At 37.2% G+C, this 18837-nt stretch overlaps 1 protein-coding gene across 4 annotated transcripts in view; it reads right to left on the bottom strand.

Moving 5' to 3' along the window:
• Positions 1 to 18837, bottom strand: part of LOC122809626 (cytochrome P450 2F2-like) — a 916584-nt gene that overhangs the window by 502309 nt on the left and 395438 nt on the right. For all 4 annotated transcript variants that reach the window (XM_044081263.1, XM_044081260.1, XM_044081261.1 and 1 more), the window contains exon 5: positions 9638 to 9798. In XM_044081263.1, coding sequence (XP_043937198.1) covers positions 9638 to 9798 — 161 coding nt within the window. The remainder of the gene's footprint in view (positions 1 to 9637; positions 9799 to 18837) is intronic.

Raw genomic sequence — 18837 nt, 5'->3', positions numbered from 1 at the left:
AGCCACAACAGACCCCAGGAACTATCGCCCTATAAGCCTGACTAGCTTGGTCTTCAAGGCTATGGAGTGCATCATCATGGAACTCATTAACAGAGACATTGGGAACCTCCAAACACTGGCCCCTACCCAGTTCAGCTATGTTAAAGGCAGATCATGTCTCTTAAGCCTGGTGGACTTCTTTGAGACAGTTACCAAGGCTATAGATGAGGGAAAGGTGGTACACACAGCATACCTAGACTTTGCAGAGGCTTTCAACACCATTCTCCATTCTGGTATTATAGACAAGCTCACCAGCCTGAAAATATCCCCCTATGTCACAAGATGGGTTGCCAATTGACTCATGGACAGAACCCACATGGTGAGAGTTGTGGGAGCTAGGTCTGACTCTAAACCGGTTACAAGTGGCGCTCTCCAGGGCTCAGTTCTAGAACTCCTCCTGTTTGGCATATACTTATCAGAGGTACAGGCAAGCACAGGAGGACTATGGCTGACCAAGTTTGCAGATGACTGCAAACTAGGGGCTATAAGTGACTCTCCATCTGACACAGACATCCTCCAAAAGGGTCTCACTGAGACGGGTACCTGGTGTTAAAATCATGGCCTAAAGCTAAATGCCAAAAAGGGCATAGTCATCCCCTTTGGAAAAAACAAAGTACACACAAACTACCACATAGGTGGCAGCCCACTAAATATAGAAAACGTAATAAGGGATCTGGGGACCCAAGTAGATAGTAATCTCTCCTTTGATAATCACATTGAGAAAGTGGTTAGAAAATCCTTCTGTGTGGCCCACCTAATCACAAAAGGGTTTGCATCCAGATGAAAAGAGGCCATTGTGCCCCTCTACTCATCACTCATCAGACCCATCATAGAGTACAATGCCCCATTTGAGATGTACCTTACAAGACACCTGCAACAGCTGGAAAGACCACAGAAGTACCTCACCAAGAGGATCACTGGTCTCAAACAGCTGCCCTATGCAGCTCAACTGAAAAAAACTCCAGCTGTACTTGGTTTCATACCGCCTACTCAGAGGTGATCTCTGCCTGACATACAAGGCCATGTCCAACCCAGAATTGATGGACATTCTCCACCTAAAGAAAACCTTAACCCCTCAAGCCACACGCTCTAGGGATCTAAACCTCACCACAAAAATAAATAGGATGTGCTGGAGGGATAGATTTCTGTCCCAGAGACTTCCCAATGCTTTGGAACAAGATTTCAATCTACATTAGGCAGAGCTCTTTCCTAACACTCCTCAAGATAAACCTTGATGAGTGGATGGGAAATAGAAAGTTTACCCCGGGGATCACTTCAGTGGCTCTGCTGGACAGAGGCACAGGAAACTAATCTAAGGGGGCGGCGAAAGCCAACACATTCTGTCTAGGTTTATAAAAGCCTTTGGTCAAATAGCCTAGTACCTACCTATGAATCTATGAACCTATTTTCTGTTCAAAAGCTCTGCTTCACATGGATGGGGAGCTGGTTCCAGAGACGGGATAATCTCTGAGATATATACCTGTCTCTCCAACAGATCCTATTTATGTCACAGGCAATGTTTAGGTCTTTAGAATGGGTAATCCTGGTGGTGTTTGTTTTGTTGATATGCAGGAGGTCCATCAGAGTGGGGTCTGATGATGCCCTGTATGTCAGGCATAGATCTCCCGTCAAAAGCCTGTAGGTGAATAGAATACCGGGGTAGAGCCTTGAGGTGGCCTGCATAGGACATTTTACTTAAGCCCTGTATTCTTTTAGTGAGGAACCTCTGTGGACGTCGAATTGTTGGATATGCCTGATTAGGGACATACCTAAGAGGGTATTGTACTCAATGATAGGCTTGATGAATGCTGAATACAGGGGATCAATGACTTCCTTGGACTTAGGTTCCATAACTTTGTTTATAAGTTGCTCAACATAAAATGAGTTCCTCACTACTGCAAACATGTGATGGTCAAAGTCTAGATCACTATCTATATGTGTTCCTAAGTACCTGACTGCTGGGTCAATGCTGGATGACTTTCCAAATGATACTATTATGCATTTCTTGGCATTTAGTTTTAGTCCATGGTTCTGACACCAGTAGTTTGTCTGTGTCAGCTCCTCCTGGAGAACATTTGTGTCATTGTGAGATTCAATGGCAACTCCCAATTTGCAAACATCTGCAAATTTAGTCAACCATTGACCACTGACATTGGCCTTGACTTCAGTGAAGTAAATGCCAAAAAGGAGTGGTTCAAGGACTGATCCCTGAGACATGCCACTTGTGATTGGCCTCTTTGTAGAAGTGGAATCCCCAATTCTAACTTCCTGGGTCCTGTCTCTGAGCCAGTTCTCTATTCACCAGGGGACATATGATTTTTTACCTAACTTCTTGAGTTTGTCAACAATGCCTGAGTGGGGTATTGTGTCAAATGCCTTGGCCAGGTCAAGGTAGGCAGTGTGAATGATTTTGCCCTCATCCATTGCTTTGGTGACCTTCTCAAAGAAGTCCACCAGGTTGAGTAGACATGATCTGCCCTTGAGAAAACCAAACAGGGAATGGTCCAATGTCCGGAGGTTTACTGAATCACTATTGATCATTTTCATGATAATTCTTTCTATGGCTTTACATATAAGACTAGTGAGACTTATGGGTCTGTAGTTTCCAGGGTCTGTAGATGGCCCACCTTTATGCAGAGGGATGACTGTTGCTCTTCTTCATTCATGAGGCATGAAGCTTGTTTGAAGGCTATAGTTAAATAGGAAGTTCAGAGGTCCTGATAGGTCATGTTTCATGCTATTAAGAAGGCATCCTGGGATATTGTCTGGGCTCTTTGATTTAGTGTTCTTGGCATTAGATAGAGCATTAAGGACCTGTTCCCTAGTGATAGCATGGTGAGTTATATTTGATGGTATTTCCTGTGGGAAGGTTGAGGGGGAGAGACGGGTAAAGTTGGAGCTGAATTTATCTGCCAGTAGGTTTGCTATATCTTCTGGCTCAGTATAGGTGGCTCCACTTACAATGAGCGCTGCACACAATTGTGTATTGCCTTTGAGGTTGCGGACATAGCTAAAGAATGCCTTGTGGTTGTCCTTTGCCTGGGAGGCTAAATATACATCAAATATGGCTTTGTAGACTTTATTTGTCCTCTGAGATTTTGTTTAGTTTGAAGAGAGTGCTTTTATCCTGCTGGGTGCTGCACCTCCTAATTTTTGCCATGATTTTCTTCCTTCTGTTATACAGCCAATTGGTTTTGTGATTCCACCAGGGTGGCTTGTTTTTTTTGAGTTAGTTCTGTACTTCCTCTTGGTGGGTACAGCTGCATCTATGCAACTATTAACATGCTTGTACATGGTTTCTGTGAACAGTTCTGCATTGGCAGCAGTGTTCTTGGGGTTTACTGGGGCTTGAAATTTTGCCAGGTTATCAGTTAATAGCGGAGGGTTAGCCTTACAGTAGTTCCTTAATGTTCCAGGTTTTGCTGGGGGTGCAAGTTTTATTTTTACTTCAAAGGAGACCATTTTGTGATCTGATCTTACCAGGGAAGACATTACAGTAGGGGGTGTGCAGCAGTCTCCCATATTAGTGAAAACCAGATCCAGTATGTTTGCACCTCTGATTGGTGTATTGACTGTCTGGTTCAGGGAGTTTGTGTTTATAAAATCCATGAATCTCTGTGCCTGTATGTTTGGTGTCATATGGGATTCCCAGTTATTAGTGGGGTAATTAAAGTTGCCCACAAATATGGTATTAGGTTGGATGGTGAGTGTTTCTAATAAGTTTAAATACATGGTATGGGTTTCCTGGGTCATAGAGGGGGACCTATATCTTGCAAGTAAGTGGTATTGGATTTTGCCTATGGTGCTTTGAACATGGAGCAGCTCAAGTGCATCATCCTGTTTGACCAGCCTTGAGGATATATTTATTTTTGATGTAAATAGAGACACCTCCACCTTTAGTCCCTGTCTGTGTAGTGGCTGGTCTAAATGTGTGGAATGTTTTATAATCTTGCACTGTTGGTGTGCTCTCCACAGCTTTAAACCACATCTCAGTGACTGTACAGCCATCACATTCTCTATGGTGAAGAGAGCTTCTAAGGAGTGGGTTTTTTTGTATAGATTCCTATCACTGAGTAGTAATACCTTTGGATTTTCTTGATTTTGATTTGCTATGTTGAAAGCACTTTCAGTTTGGCATTGCCTAAAAAGGCACTATGGGGGAAGACAATGTTTAGCTAATATTCAAAAGCCTAGAGAGGTGAGATGCAGACCATCCTTGGCAAAGCAGTGTGGTCTGTTGACCATCTCCTTCCAAGCTGACAAATATTGCACCCCCATAGAATGACACAAGAAACTATGCCAATTATTAAAGGCAGTCATCTTTTGTTTATATTGTGGCATCATCCTTGCAGAAAGTAAAATGCTGCTCAGTGCTAGGCTTGTACCAGCCTAAGACACATATTCCAAGAGCTCTATGATGTCTTTCTTCATATAGTCTGTGGAGGTATGTCTCAGGTCATTTACTCCCACATGGACTATGACTGAGTCATACTGGTACTTATGGTCCAGTGACTTGAGTGTATGCATAATGTGATGGATCCTAGCCTCTGATAAGCAACTGACCGTGTCCTTCTCCTTACTCAGCCTTATGAGAGGGACATCAGTGTGTCTCACGATGACGTTTCCAATGACCAGAATGGTGGATTGTGTGGTGGCCTGCCTATGGGCTTAGAAGTAGAGACTCCATGAAAAGGTCTCTATGTGTTATGTGGGTGTTGTTTAGAAAGAGTGCATTTGGGGCTGCTGAAGGTATTTGTTATGTGTACTTCATCTAGGAGGTCTTTCCCATTTAGGAAGGTTACATTTAAGTGTCTCAGCCTATGTGGGTCTATATGTCTGTTTTTGTGTGTGATGGGTGCAGGGTGCATACTACTGACACCCTTATTGACAATAGGAGTACTTTTATGAGAGAGCTTTGTCACCAGTTACATTGTGTAACTACATCTCTCACATACCATTTCAATTTGCTTGAGAGTTAACTGGTTGTCAGTAAACATGAGGTAATTTCTACTGTGCCTCAGGATGCCCATATGCACCAAGATGGTAAATGACATAGTGGGAATATTCATATCCATTGCAACAGACCCTTTTATTGATTAGATAGTTGGAGTGAGAATATAAAGCAATGTCAGGAGTATTTGGTTGGAGTGAGAATATAGAGCTATGTCAGGAGTATTTGGTTTGGAACTTTGGGGACAGTGTTTGTCACTGCAAACTAGTTGTCCTGTGTACAACTAGGTATTGGAGAAAGTTCAATTATGCTTTTACAGGAAAAATGTTACTTAAGGTGTCTGTGTCTGTACAGGACATGGTCAAACATTTGAGGGGATACTAATATGTAGACCCTGAAAATTTAAGGATGAAGTATTTAGGTGGATATTCTGAAATTAGAAACAAATCAAGCAGTACTTACTGAGAACAAAGAATTAGCCTGTCAATAATGATGAAAAGTGGGGAGTTGCATGAATGGTTACTGCCTGGCTACTACTAGTGTTGGTCTCATCACAGCTTCCCTCTGCTGGGATACAATTCTCTTTTGCTTCTTCTCTCACCAGAAACAAAACGTTAGCACCAATCCCAAGATGAGAAGCAGGCCACAGCCTGTTTGATGATCCACAGTATTGTCCCAGATCTTACAAGGGTCTGCAGACTAGTTGTAGCTTTTTCCTGGTAGAGGCCTTGAATATTAACCAGACCAATCAGGAATGTTAAGCACAAACACTCACAGTCCAACTAGAAACAGTCAGGAATCAATGCAGTCTACCCTTTCTCTCACCAGGAGCAGAATATAAGCACATATTCCAAGCTGTTACCTATGAAGCAGTTGTTAGGCTTTCTGATGATCAGCAGTCTCCAGGAAATAATGTTTCTGTGCTCCTTCTCTCATCAGGAAAAAACAGAAGCTCCAAACCCAACATGACTACTGAGAGGCAGAATGTGGGCTGTCCAATAACTGGTGGTCTTGCAATAGATGTTTAAAGGGAAGATGAAAAAATGGGTTAATATTATAAACACTGCAGTGTACATTAAGTATTTAGATATGAAAAGGGGGGTTAACTAAAGTTTCAGCTGTCTAAGTAGAGAGCTACTACTTTTAAAAGCACAAGATAGATTGAAAGAGGGCGGACACTTTTGTTTTTTGGCTACATGGAATACGGTGGGATGGCCCATAAATTTAAATAATTGAAGGGGAATGATTTCACAAAATGATAATTTTGTGCTCACTCACAACAGTCAGTGAAAAGGGAGAAGTCAGGAGATATGTGGTCAAATTAACATAAGGGGTAGGCAACTAGAAAGACAGTTGTGCTTAGGAACACAACAGCAACAGTTAGGGAGGCTGAGAAAAAATTCTGTGTGACTCATAAGAGACACAGCTGTGGTCTCTTTCCAAGTTTTAATATGCAATAAAAATCAGTATATAAGTAAAACACAGTGTAGAGAAAACAAATCACAGTATACAAAATAGAAGAAGGCAATAAAGTAATACAAAATACAAGAAATCAAATGCAAACTAACCTTTCCATCACAGAGAGTTGTGTCAGAGTCTTGGTGAGCTTGATGAGCTTTTCCAGTAAAGATATGATCTCACATCACCTATATAGTCAGCAATACATGATTTTGTTCCCCTAATATCTTAACTCATTACAATGTCATCTCAGTGGAATTTCACACTTCCTGACACCTGCATAATTCTTGGCTTAACAGCTTTCACCTGAACTAAATTCCTGAGAATGCAGTATGGTAACCTGCCTATAAGCAAATGTACATAGCTTGAAAACTCTGAAAGTTATAAATAAAGTTGAAATATAAATACTGAACAAGTAATTGGATAATACATAATTTTGTTATTGTAATATGCCAATGTAATGTCTCTCTAAGTATAGTAAATAGACTCCAATTATCAGTGTGACTTTTGATCCGTAGATGTGCTCTTCAGTTTACTGTTAAGCACTTTTGTTGATATCACTTCCTTTTTGAGATATTTGCATAATTATTTGTATGCATATATGCATACTTAATGGATAAACAAAAGAAAATGTTTTCAAAGCACTGTTAGTTAGACACAAACTATCATGGCAAAGTTTTACCAGTATTGTGTATGCTTTCCTTTGATACTATGAAGTATCATAGTAACACTTTCTGGATGATTCCCTTAATACAATTATTAGCATGTGGTATACATGCATCATATTTTTTGTAAAATAACTCTCATATTTTTAAGTGCATTACCCATTTAGCACAGGAGCTATTATGGACCTGTATGTGAAATACTATTCCACAATGCTTCTAAGGGGACACTGCCTGAAATTGTTACAGGAATATGATCTTTATGCATAAACAAGTATTTTACAGCTATCAAAGCTTAATTACAGGCAAAACAAATGTTCACAGCAAGTATAAGTAACAATATTTACTGAATTATGTAAGTTTTTATTTGATATCAAGTGCCTTATTAACTCTTTCTTCAAGTTATTACTAGAAATATTAGTATGGATCATATTTATAATTTGGCATATATAAAAAAAAGCATACCTTTTAAATTACTGACCACTCTATTTCTGACTTGTATGCTGAAATGACTTGTGAAATGCTGTTCCACAATACTACTAAGTTGAGTGCCTGAAGTATTTGTCTGAATATGTAATTTATGCATGTTTGAATATATGATTGCTAAAAAGTACAAATATCTGCAAAGAAGTTAGAGTCAGACGTCAGTTATCTGAATTTTTCAAGCATTATGCAATCCTTTAATTGGTACCACAAATTAGCATCAACTCTGTTACTGTCAAATTATTGACAGTAATATTAATATGGTATATATTCATAATATTTCATAAACAAATGATGCTTTCTTAATTACCTGAAAGCCCCATTGGTTTAGAAGACATTCCTGACCTGTTCACTGATTTGGGCTGTGAAATGCTGTTCCACAATGCCAGTAAGTGGAATAAATACAGAAATAATAGCTGCAATAATATATTTTAGTTCTTTGTTGTCCAGTGCATGTAGTGCATCACATTACAGCCACCAGCATATACACAGACGCACGACACATCAAATGCCAACCTATGTGTATATCAGATGTATAATTGTGATCAAATTAATAAATATATAAATAACATCCACAGTAATACCCATTGCAACTCTCTGAAACACAAAGGTACCCACCAAGTGCAGCCACTTTATTTATTGTGCATACCTCAGATGTCTATGACCAAATCAATCGGATCAATGAATAAATACATAATATACATAACAGCTACCATAACATTTGTTAGCTTGTTGCTATCAGACACATACAATAAAATCTATTATAACTCCCACACATGTACAAACATACAGATATACACATACACACACACACACAAACACACATACACACACATACACACACACACACCCAGACACACACACACACACACACACACACACACACACACACACACACACACACACACACACACACACACACACACACACATGCTCACCAATTACAACCCCTTTATTGACTGTGTGCACCTAAGTTGTCTAATATAGCAATAACCCACACCTGGGTGTGGGTAATGCTGGATTTACCCATGGTTGGTGTGGTTTGGTCAAGAGGATGAGGCCCGAGTGGCCAAACAAAGACAACCATGGGTAAATCTAGCATTACCCACACCCAGAAGTGGGTTATTGCTATTATACAATGACATTATTTAAGAAAAAAAATAATTACTTTTCTTAATAATGGCATTGTATAATGCCTCCTTGCTGCCCTTCTGCAGCTGTCGGGTATTCTGCGGCAGTTCTGATGTACTGCACATGCATATGCTTACGCAGTAAGAGCTGTGGGCAAAAGCAATGGAGAAAGCAAGATCTCCGTTGATTTTTACAAACTGTCTCGCTATATTAAAGGAGTTTAACATAGTGAGGCAGCTTTAAAAAAAGCAACAGAGAATCTCCGTTGCTTTTTTATTAAAGCTGTCTCACTATGTTAAACCCATTTAACATAGCGAGACAGTTTTGAAAAAAGCAACGGAGAAAGCAAGATCTCCGTTGCTTTTTACAAAGTGTCTCACTATGCTAAAGGAGTTTAACATAGTGAGACAGCTTTAAAAAAAGTAACGGAGAATCTCTGTTGCTTTTTTTAAAGCTGTCTCGCTATGTTAAACCCATTTAACATAGCGAGACACCTTTAAAAAAAGCAACGGAGATAGGAAGATCTCCGTTACTTTTTTTAAAGCTGTTTTGCTATGTTAAACTCATTTAACATAGCAAGACAGCTGTAAAAAAAGAGTTATAGCAATGGAAAAAGTCTGGGCGACCGAACCTTTTTCCATTACTATAACTCTGATTTACAATGTGCACGCTGACCAATCAGCGTGCACGTTTTGGAATATTAATGGGGGGTCATTGTATAATTGTGTATTTAAGCTTGTTGCTAACAGATACATAGATTAAAACCCATTGCAACCCCCCCCAAATACACACATGCCCATGAAGCACAGCCACTTCATTGACTTAGATTGACTTTCCAGAGCAATGAGAAGAAAAACAGCCTAATGGTTTCTATATATATGAAATGCAGAATATACATAAAATATATAATTACCTCACCCCACATTCCAAAAGCCATCTTCATATTTTCATGAATGGACTGAATGATTTGTCCAAAGAAGTGGTCTTCATAGTCATACCGATGCCCAAACAAGACAGAGCTTATGATATTGCCCACAGTTCTGTTTACTAGATTACTTGGGTCAAATGGCGTGTCTGTGGAGAAAAATAGATAAAAAGTGAAAAATAAGCCATGGAGGCCAGGTCATGGCACATAGGGAGAGAGAGAGATATGTGCATCTGTATGTATATATATATATATATATATATATATATATATATATATATATATATATATATATATATATATATATATATATATATATATATATCTATATATATATATATATATATATTGCCTGAATGACCTGACTATTGAGAGCAAAAATACCTAATATTCATAATATTGACAGTCAAAAATACCTAAACACAAAATATTGAACAAACTGAAATTATAATAGGGAACTACATATATATATATATATATATATATATATATATATATATGTGTGTATATATATATATATATATATATATATATATATATATATATATATATATACACACACACACACACACACACACACACACACACACACACACACACACACACACACACACACAGAGGGGATATAAAAAGTGTACACACCCCTATTAAAATGCAAGGTCTTTGTGATATAAAACAATGAGACCACAATAAATCATTTCAAAACTTTTCCCACCTTTAATGTGACCGATAACCTGTACAATTCAATTGAAACCAAGCAAATATGTTAGGGGAAAAATATAAAAAATAAAAAATATACAATAAGCTGGTTGCATACGTGTGCACACCCTTAAACTAATACTTTGTTGAAGCACCTTTTGATTTAATTACAGCATTCATTCTTCTTGGGTACACACTTGCCATCAATTAAAGAGACTCTGATTAATCCCAAATAAAGTTCGGCTGTCTTAGTAGGATTTTCCTGACATTTACTCAGTTGCCTGCTACAGCAAAAGCCATGGTTCACAGACAGTTACAAAGCACCAAAGGGATCTCATTGTTGAAAGGAAGTCAGGAGAAGGGTACAAAATATTTCCACAGGATTGGATATACCATGGAAGACAGTGAAGACAGTCATCAAAACGTGGAAAAAATATGGGACAGCAGTGACATTGCAAAGAACTGGACGTCTCTCCAAAATTGATGAATAGACAAGATGAAAACTGGTCAGGGAGGCTGCCAAGAGACCTACAGCAACACTGAAGGAGCTGCAGGAATTTCTGCCAAGTACTGTTTGTGTACTACATGTGACAACAATCTCCCGTATTCTCCATATCTCTGGACTATGGGATAGAGTTGCAAGATGGAAGCCTTTTCTTACACAGAAAAACATTCAGGCCCAGCTAAAATTTCAGGTACAATACATCAAGCCTCACAATAGCATGTGGGAAAATATGTTATGGTCTGATGAGAACAAGGTTAAATTTTTTGGCCACAATTCCATAAGGTATGTTTGGTGCAAAAACAACACTTCACATCGCCAAATGAACACCATCCCTACGGTGAAGCATGGTGGTGGCAGTTTCATGCTTTGGGTTTGCTTTTCTTCAGCTGGAACTGGGGTTTTAGTCAAGGTGGAGGAAATTATAAACAGTTCCACATACCAGTCACTTTTGGCCCAAAGCCTTCAGGAATCTGCTAGAAAGATGAAGATGAAGAGGAATTTCACCTTGCAACATGACAATGACCACAAGCATACATCCAAATCAACAAAAGAATAACCTCACCAGAAGAAAATTAAAGTTTTGGAATGGCCCAGCCAGAGCCCAGACCTAAATCCAATAGAAAATCTGTGAGGTGACCTGAAGTGGACTGTGCACAAGAGATGCCCTCGCAATCTGACAGATTTGAAATGCTTTTGCATGGAAGAGTAGGCAAATACTGCCAAGTCAAAATGTGCCATGCTGAGGATTCCTACCCAAAAAGACTGAATGCTGTAATTAAATCAAAAGGTTCTTCAACAAAGTATTAGTTTAAGGGTGTGTACACTTATGCAACCAGCTTATTGTATATGTTTTATTTTTTATATTTTCCCCCTAACAGATTTGTTTGTTTTTCAATTGAATTGTACAGGTCACATTAAAGGTAGGAAAAGATTTTAAATAATTTACTGTGGTCTCATTTTTTTATATCACAAAAACCTGGCATTTTAACAGGGATGTGTACACTTTTTATATCCACTGTACTTACATACATACACACACACACACACACACACACACACACACACACACACACACACACACACACACACACACACACACACACACAAACACACACAGTCAAAATACAAAGTGTAGTCACATTTCTGATAAGTGTACTTGGGTTCAGTTGACTTAACATTTAAAGAGAAATGAACCTGCACTGAAAGACAGCAGCTTAGTATTCAGCAAATAATAATAAAGCTCACCAAAATAAAACCATCAAATATTTATTGTAAATGTGAGCGCTTTCACAAACTAATTGCTTCATTATCCTGTGTTTCCTGGCACTGTTAATCATCATGGGGACTGCCTTTTTTTGGACTTGACATAAGATTTACTTAAAAAACACTGTCCCTGGGATTAATTAATGATTATATAGGGTTCGTGCTGAGCTTACACAATTAAAGTGTGTTAGTGTGGAATTATAGTAAACAAACGGAAACGGAGTTATTAAAATGTCAGAAGGATCTTTTTTTACTGCAAAACAGTAAATTATCATTTTATGAACAGAAAATGCTGGTAAAATACGCCAATCATATACAGACCCCTTCAAAGGCACTAGCACGTATCATTAATCAATCGAAAATACCTTCTCAAATCTCTGAAATACACTTTAATAATAAAACATATACCAATACTGAAGACATTATGAAGACATTTGAACTAATATTTTCTCAAGTCTATGGTGAACAGCAGGATTTAAATATAAATAAGAGTAATAATGATTTTCTGCAGAAAATTATCTTTCCGAAGATTGGTGATGAGCTTCATATGAACTTAGTTAAACCAATTTCTTCAGAGGAGATAACTGATGCAATTAAGAAGTTGAAGCCATATAAAGCTCCGGGACCGGATGGTTTGACCACGGAATTTTATAAAACCTTTAGTGATATATTGGGGAAAATACTTTCACAGGTATTTAACTATATAACTAATAATAAAATTAACCGGATGGTTTGACCACGGAATTTTATAAAACCTTTAGTGATATATTGGGGAAAATACTTTCACAGGTATTTAACTATATAACTAATAATAAAATTAATGACCCGCACTTTAATGCTTCAAAAACTATTCTTATACCGAAAGAGAATGCTGATTTACAAAACCCGGATAACTATAGACCTATTTCCCTTTTGAATATAGACATGAAAATTATGACATCGATTTTGGCTAATAGATTGAAGAAGGTAATTAACCTGATAATATCAGAGGAACAAGCCGGTTTTATAAATGGCAGACAAACTACAGATAATACGTTATCACTTCATACACTGATTTCTTATGCCACTCACAGGAATTTTAATGCTTATGCACTCATAATTGATGCGCAAAAAGCTTTTGATAGAGTGAACTTAGAATGTTTGTTTGATATTTTAGCATGTTTTAATATACCTCAAGAATTCATTTTAACTTTAAAAAAACTATATAATAATCCCTATACAAATCTAGTTATTAATAGGAATCTCTCATAAAGAATTCAAATTAAAAATGGTACCCGTCAAGGATGTCCGTTATCTCCTATATTATTCAATCTATATTTAGAACCATTATTTCTACATATCAAACAAAATATTTATCACAATGCTCCAATAATATATGGTACGAAAATTTCCATGGCTGCTTTTGCGGACGATCTAAATATTTACTGCACGACACCTGTTTCAGATATCAAGAAAATATTAAAAGCTGTGGAAGACTTTGCAAAAATATCGAATTACAAAATAAATTTAAAAAAAAACAAGGTATTTCCGTTAAAGACGCCTACACCCTTTTCTCTTTTACCATTGGTAGGTCAGGTAAAATCCGAAGAAAAAATAAAATATTTAGGGGTTGTTTTTTCAACAGATAATAGAGACTTTTATGTAAATAATGTTAAGCTAATTTGGGAGCAGATAGTCTCTGATTTAAAAAGATGGAATAATCTGAAATTACCAATAATGACAAAGACCTCAATTATTAAAAGGAACATACTTCCCAGAATATTATATATCTTTAGAGCTACTCAAGTTCAAATTTCTAGGAAATTTTTCAAACAACTTCATACGGAATTAGGTAGATTTGTATGGGAACCTAGAAAAGTTAGGATATCTTATGATAAACTGATGACTCCGAAAAACAGGGGTGGGTTAGAGCTACCGAATTTTGAAACATATTATTTAATAATAAATGCTAATAGAATTCTAAGAGTAGTTAACTTTGATAGGTCCAATTCTAAATGGGCACCTAAGTGGTTGATTCTGAATCATAAACATGTTGCTGGACTGGGCATCAATTGTAAGGCATTACCTTTTTTAAATAAAGATACCCTTAAAATGTACGCCTGATGGAACATATCAGAATATATATAATATCAGTACAAAGTCTGTTTAACTCACTAAATTTCTTACAATATATGATGATTTTTCAACCATTTCATAAGAACCCGAATTTGAAAATTGGTAATCAGTTGATAGATCTTAAGAAATTCCCACTTATAAGTGACTTAACCATACTTGATTTATATCCCTTTCTCGGTATCTCAATACATGACATGCTAAGAGAGATGAATCTCCCTAATTCGTATTTAATTATAATGAGACAGTTAAAGGACTTATCAATAAGCTATTTTAGTAATAGGAATCTTAAAATTAAAGAAGAAGACTTAAACATTTGCCTAAATTTATGGCAACCTCTAACACAGGACTGTAAATATATAACAGCCTCATATAGTTTGATGAAAGATGTGAAATACAATAACCAAATACTTTTATCCAAATACTGGAAGGAGAAACTGTTAACGATTGAAGATAGTAAAATAGTGAGAGCAATTAACTTAACCTTATAATCAGTGTCCCTTCAAAAGTTATTATTTATTCAGTTGATGATATTTAATAATGCGTATTACACGCGTCTCACTCTATATAAATTTAATTCAAAAAATTCACCTAAATGCCCATATTGTATAGATCAAACGGCTGACCTTTTACACATGTTCTGGACTTGTAAATGTATTTTTAAACTCTGGAATTCTTTAAAATTCCAACTACAAAACATGGGACATCAACAGTCTACACTTTTTTGGGAGTTTATGATTCTTCATATTCCACCAATTAATTTGGATAGATCCCAAAGGATCATACTCATAAATATTTTTTTGTTAATGAAGCTGTACATAGCTACAAATTGGTTGAATCCATCCCAGACTTCATGGGAAAACTTTAAGGGTGTAGCGATAAAACATATCTTAGCACACAAATTACTAATTAATGATCATAAGAAAAGTGTAAATAACACAAAAATATGGGAGCAAATCTTTAATATTATCTTAGCTTAAGGTTCCAATCCACTTTTCTCCGGGAAGTACAGACTAATTATGGAGTTTACTATAGATAAGCCTTATATTGATACTAGGTTTTTTAGTTTCTTTTTCTGTAATACCTATTTAGAAGTATATATTTATGTATAATGACTCTGTGTAACTGTTGGAAGCATTCATGTATATATTGTAAATATGTTGTAGTATTGTATTAACATTTGGAAAAAAATAAAGAATTATTATTGAAAAAAAAAAGTGTGTTAGTGCAATGAGCAGCAGCGCTAATTGAATATGCATGCTGCTCCTCGCACCTGTGCATTTGCATGCACCTTTTTGTGGCCAGCAGCAGTGTTTGTGGACTTGAAAGGATGTTTGCATGCAAGAGTACAAAATGTAAACAAAACAGCATGCTTATAGGCAGAGCAAAGATACAAGCATGCACTGTATCTCTGAAATATTAAGGACAAGTACAGTGAAAAAATTCTAAAGAAGGGGAAGTGAAACTGGGGAACTGTACACAACTAATAATGATTTGTACTCATAATTATATAGTAGAGAAGGGGAAATGGATAGAGTGCACTCATATACCACAAACAAATGTGATGAAGTGTCAAAGAAATATTTCTAACGTAAACACAGTAATATTGAAGAATGCTGATTAATGTCAATAACAAAACTGGAGTTATACACATAAATAAAAACAGACATGCTAACAAAGGAAGTGATTGGGATATAAAGCTGCAGTATAACAAAGGGGAGTTAAAATGAAAAATATATGTTAATAAAATGCTTAGTTGAAATAACTGTTAGCAATGACAGCAGATACATTATGGAATAAATGCATAGACTGCACTTATTGCATATAAAACATATGTACATACAGAGAATTTATGTATGCAAGCCAGCACCACTGCTGTAGTCTCCACCTCAGCATGTACACACAATAACAAATGGACCTTATACCTGTAATATCGTGCATCAGAAATGGACATGTCTTTTTAAAAGAAATGTCAGTGGTAGCCATAGGAAAGGGGATTATTGTCTATAAACATGGAATAGAAATGCAAGTGTTTTATAGTCATGTACATGCTAAATGGTAATCTAATAACTTACAATATAAATAAGTCACAAATGACAACACCAAGCGGATGACATTTCATGATTTCAGGTTGTCCATTTCTACTTGGCAAACATCTCAGATATCCCTATATTGGACATGTTCACATGGAATTATGGGGGGCAGTAGCTTAACAGCAATTCAACAGCACTAACAAAAATTAAAGTGTTGTAGCAGAAGACCAATTACAGTTCCTGATGGTCTGGTAGCACACCATACAGTCAGAAATGTTTTTGGAAGCCATCATCTGCCATTAAGCTTTACAGTGTGACCAAAGCAAAAGCAGTAATAAAGAAATATCTGGTTGAAAGTATGCAACCCAGAGCATAGTTCTTTTGGCAATAGTAAATGCCTGTGAGCAATTAATGAAATAATAAACATTTGGATTATGTCATTTCCAAACATATGCCAGCACAGATATCAGAGAGATACATAAAAGTCATGGGTGCTACAGAGATACTCGCATCAGTTATGCCATGAATAACACCCTTGTAGGGCTAACAACACATTCCTGTCAAAAGGTGTATGGATGCCCTACCTTGTAGGAAAAGGCCTGAATAATCAGCCTATGACTGTGCCATAGCTATGCCTGTGTGCAAACCACTGCTATCTGACACAGTTGTCTGACAGACACGTTACTAGATTCAAACCCCTGCCTATTATACTAAGCGCTCTCCAGACCTCTGTATTGACTGCACATGGTGCATCAGATAGCAATAGAGGCTGTCACAAATAACTTAATTGAATTTGTGCATTAAAATGGAGTTACAACTAGAATATGAACAATCAGATTGAGTTGGAAAGGAGCTACACATGTTACTGACCACACAACAGTGAGCAATCCAATATCAATGCTTCTTTGATAAGGAAGCTGTTTCCATCATCTAGTGCACACACATCACAGAATTGAACCATAGCATATCTGTGTAGGTATGCTATACAAGCCAGTACTCAATGCATGCACCACAGGAGCACTCACAACATGACATACCCCAAGTAACCATTTCAGTGTCATACAATCACAGCCTGTGATGATATATGAGTGGCCAACATAAAAATTGATAAGAATAACTAGATACAATGGTTTTGTGTAATGTCAGTACATTCATACAATGTTGCCCTTGCATGAATTGAGCAGCAAGCTGTGTGACTCTACCATCTAATGACATGTGGGTGAACCACAAGCACCATAGTAGAACTTTTAACACAGGTGTGGCATTCCACCTGTGCTGATTACATCAGATGTATGTGTTGTAAACAATGTCTGAGATAATAGGGATGTGGAGTCCTCTCCCACTGTAAATGGACATATAATTGTGGTGTCCACTAGTCATGTATTATAGTATAGGGCCCAACAATGCTAACAGTCACTGAATGTGGATATTGAACACATGAGCATTTCACAATAGAAAATACATGATACTGTAGGGATGAAAACAGCAAATATAAGCATATGTTGTGCAATTGATGTAAGTACATGACATTGGTTCAGTGTTACAGAGAATAGTGGAAAAATGCATGTAACATAGGAGATGTTGTTGCACTTTTGTCAGGATGGCCTCAACAGTGTGTTTCAGAGATAAGGTTTCAGTAAAATGAGGGATAAGGGAGGTATGTGAAGAGTTAAATGCATTCTCTTCAGAGAACTGAATACAGCACCAAGCAATAAACACACAGAAACACACACAAGCTTCCCATGTTGAGCTTCAAACCTTCTGCTTATCTAGTTATGCAATCTATTAAGCATTATATCAGTCACAAGTGCCACAGGAGAAACCTGACTCTTAAAGGGAAAGTGCACTTTTGTCAGCATGATCTCATCAATGTGTTTTAGAGAAGATGTTTCTGTAAAAAATGGGAAAATGGAGCAGTGTGAAGAATTAAAACGTATTCTCTTCAGGGAAGAGGATTCCACACCAAGCATTACACACAAGTTTCCCATGTTGAGCACTGAACTTTCTTCATCTCTAGTTACACAACCGAGAGAGAACTGTATTAATTTCAAGCACCACAGGAGAGGTCTGATACTTAAGCTGAGAGAGTGCACTTTTGTCAGGATGACATCATTCGTGTGTTTCACAGGCGATGTTTCTGTAAAAAGTTTTATAAGGGAGCTGTGTAAAGAGTTAAATGCATTCTCCTGAGGAGAAGTAGATACACCACTCATTACACACACAGAAACAAACACACACACACACACACACACACACACACACACACACACACACACACACACACACACACACACACACACACACACACACATACGCATGTTTCCCATGTTGAGCATCTAATGTTATTCCTGTCTAGTTATACAGTCTAGAAAGCATAGTATTACTCACACGCAAGCTCCACAGAAGAAGAATGACTTTAAGATGCGAAATAGCATGTTTGTACTTCTTGAAAATCCACTGTTTGGAACAGATGGTACTGTGCATCACAGGTTGTGCAATAAATGCATATGTGTGCTCAGGACAATGTAACATCACTATGATTTACCTACTTCTCTTTTAACAATTAATAGTATACT

This window comes from Protopterus annectens, chromosome 8.part0 (assembly GCF_019279795.1).
Source record: "Protopterus annectens isolate FY-2018-M chromosome 8.part0, PAN1.0, whole genome shotgun sequence".
Lineage (NCBI taxonomy): Eukaryota > Metazoa > Chordata > Ceratodontiformes > Protopteridae > Protopterus > Protopterus annectens.
The sequence above is the reverse complement of the archived record's forward strand: the minus strand, read 5'-3'. Positions and strand labels throughout refer to the sequence as shown.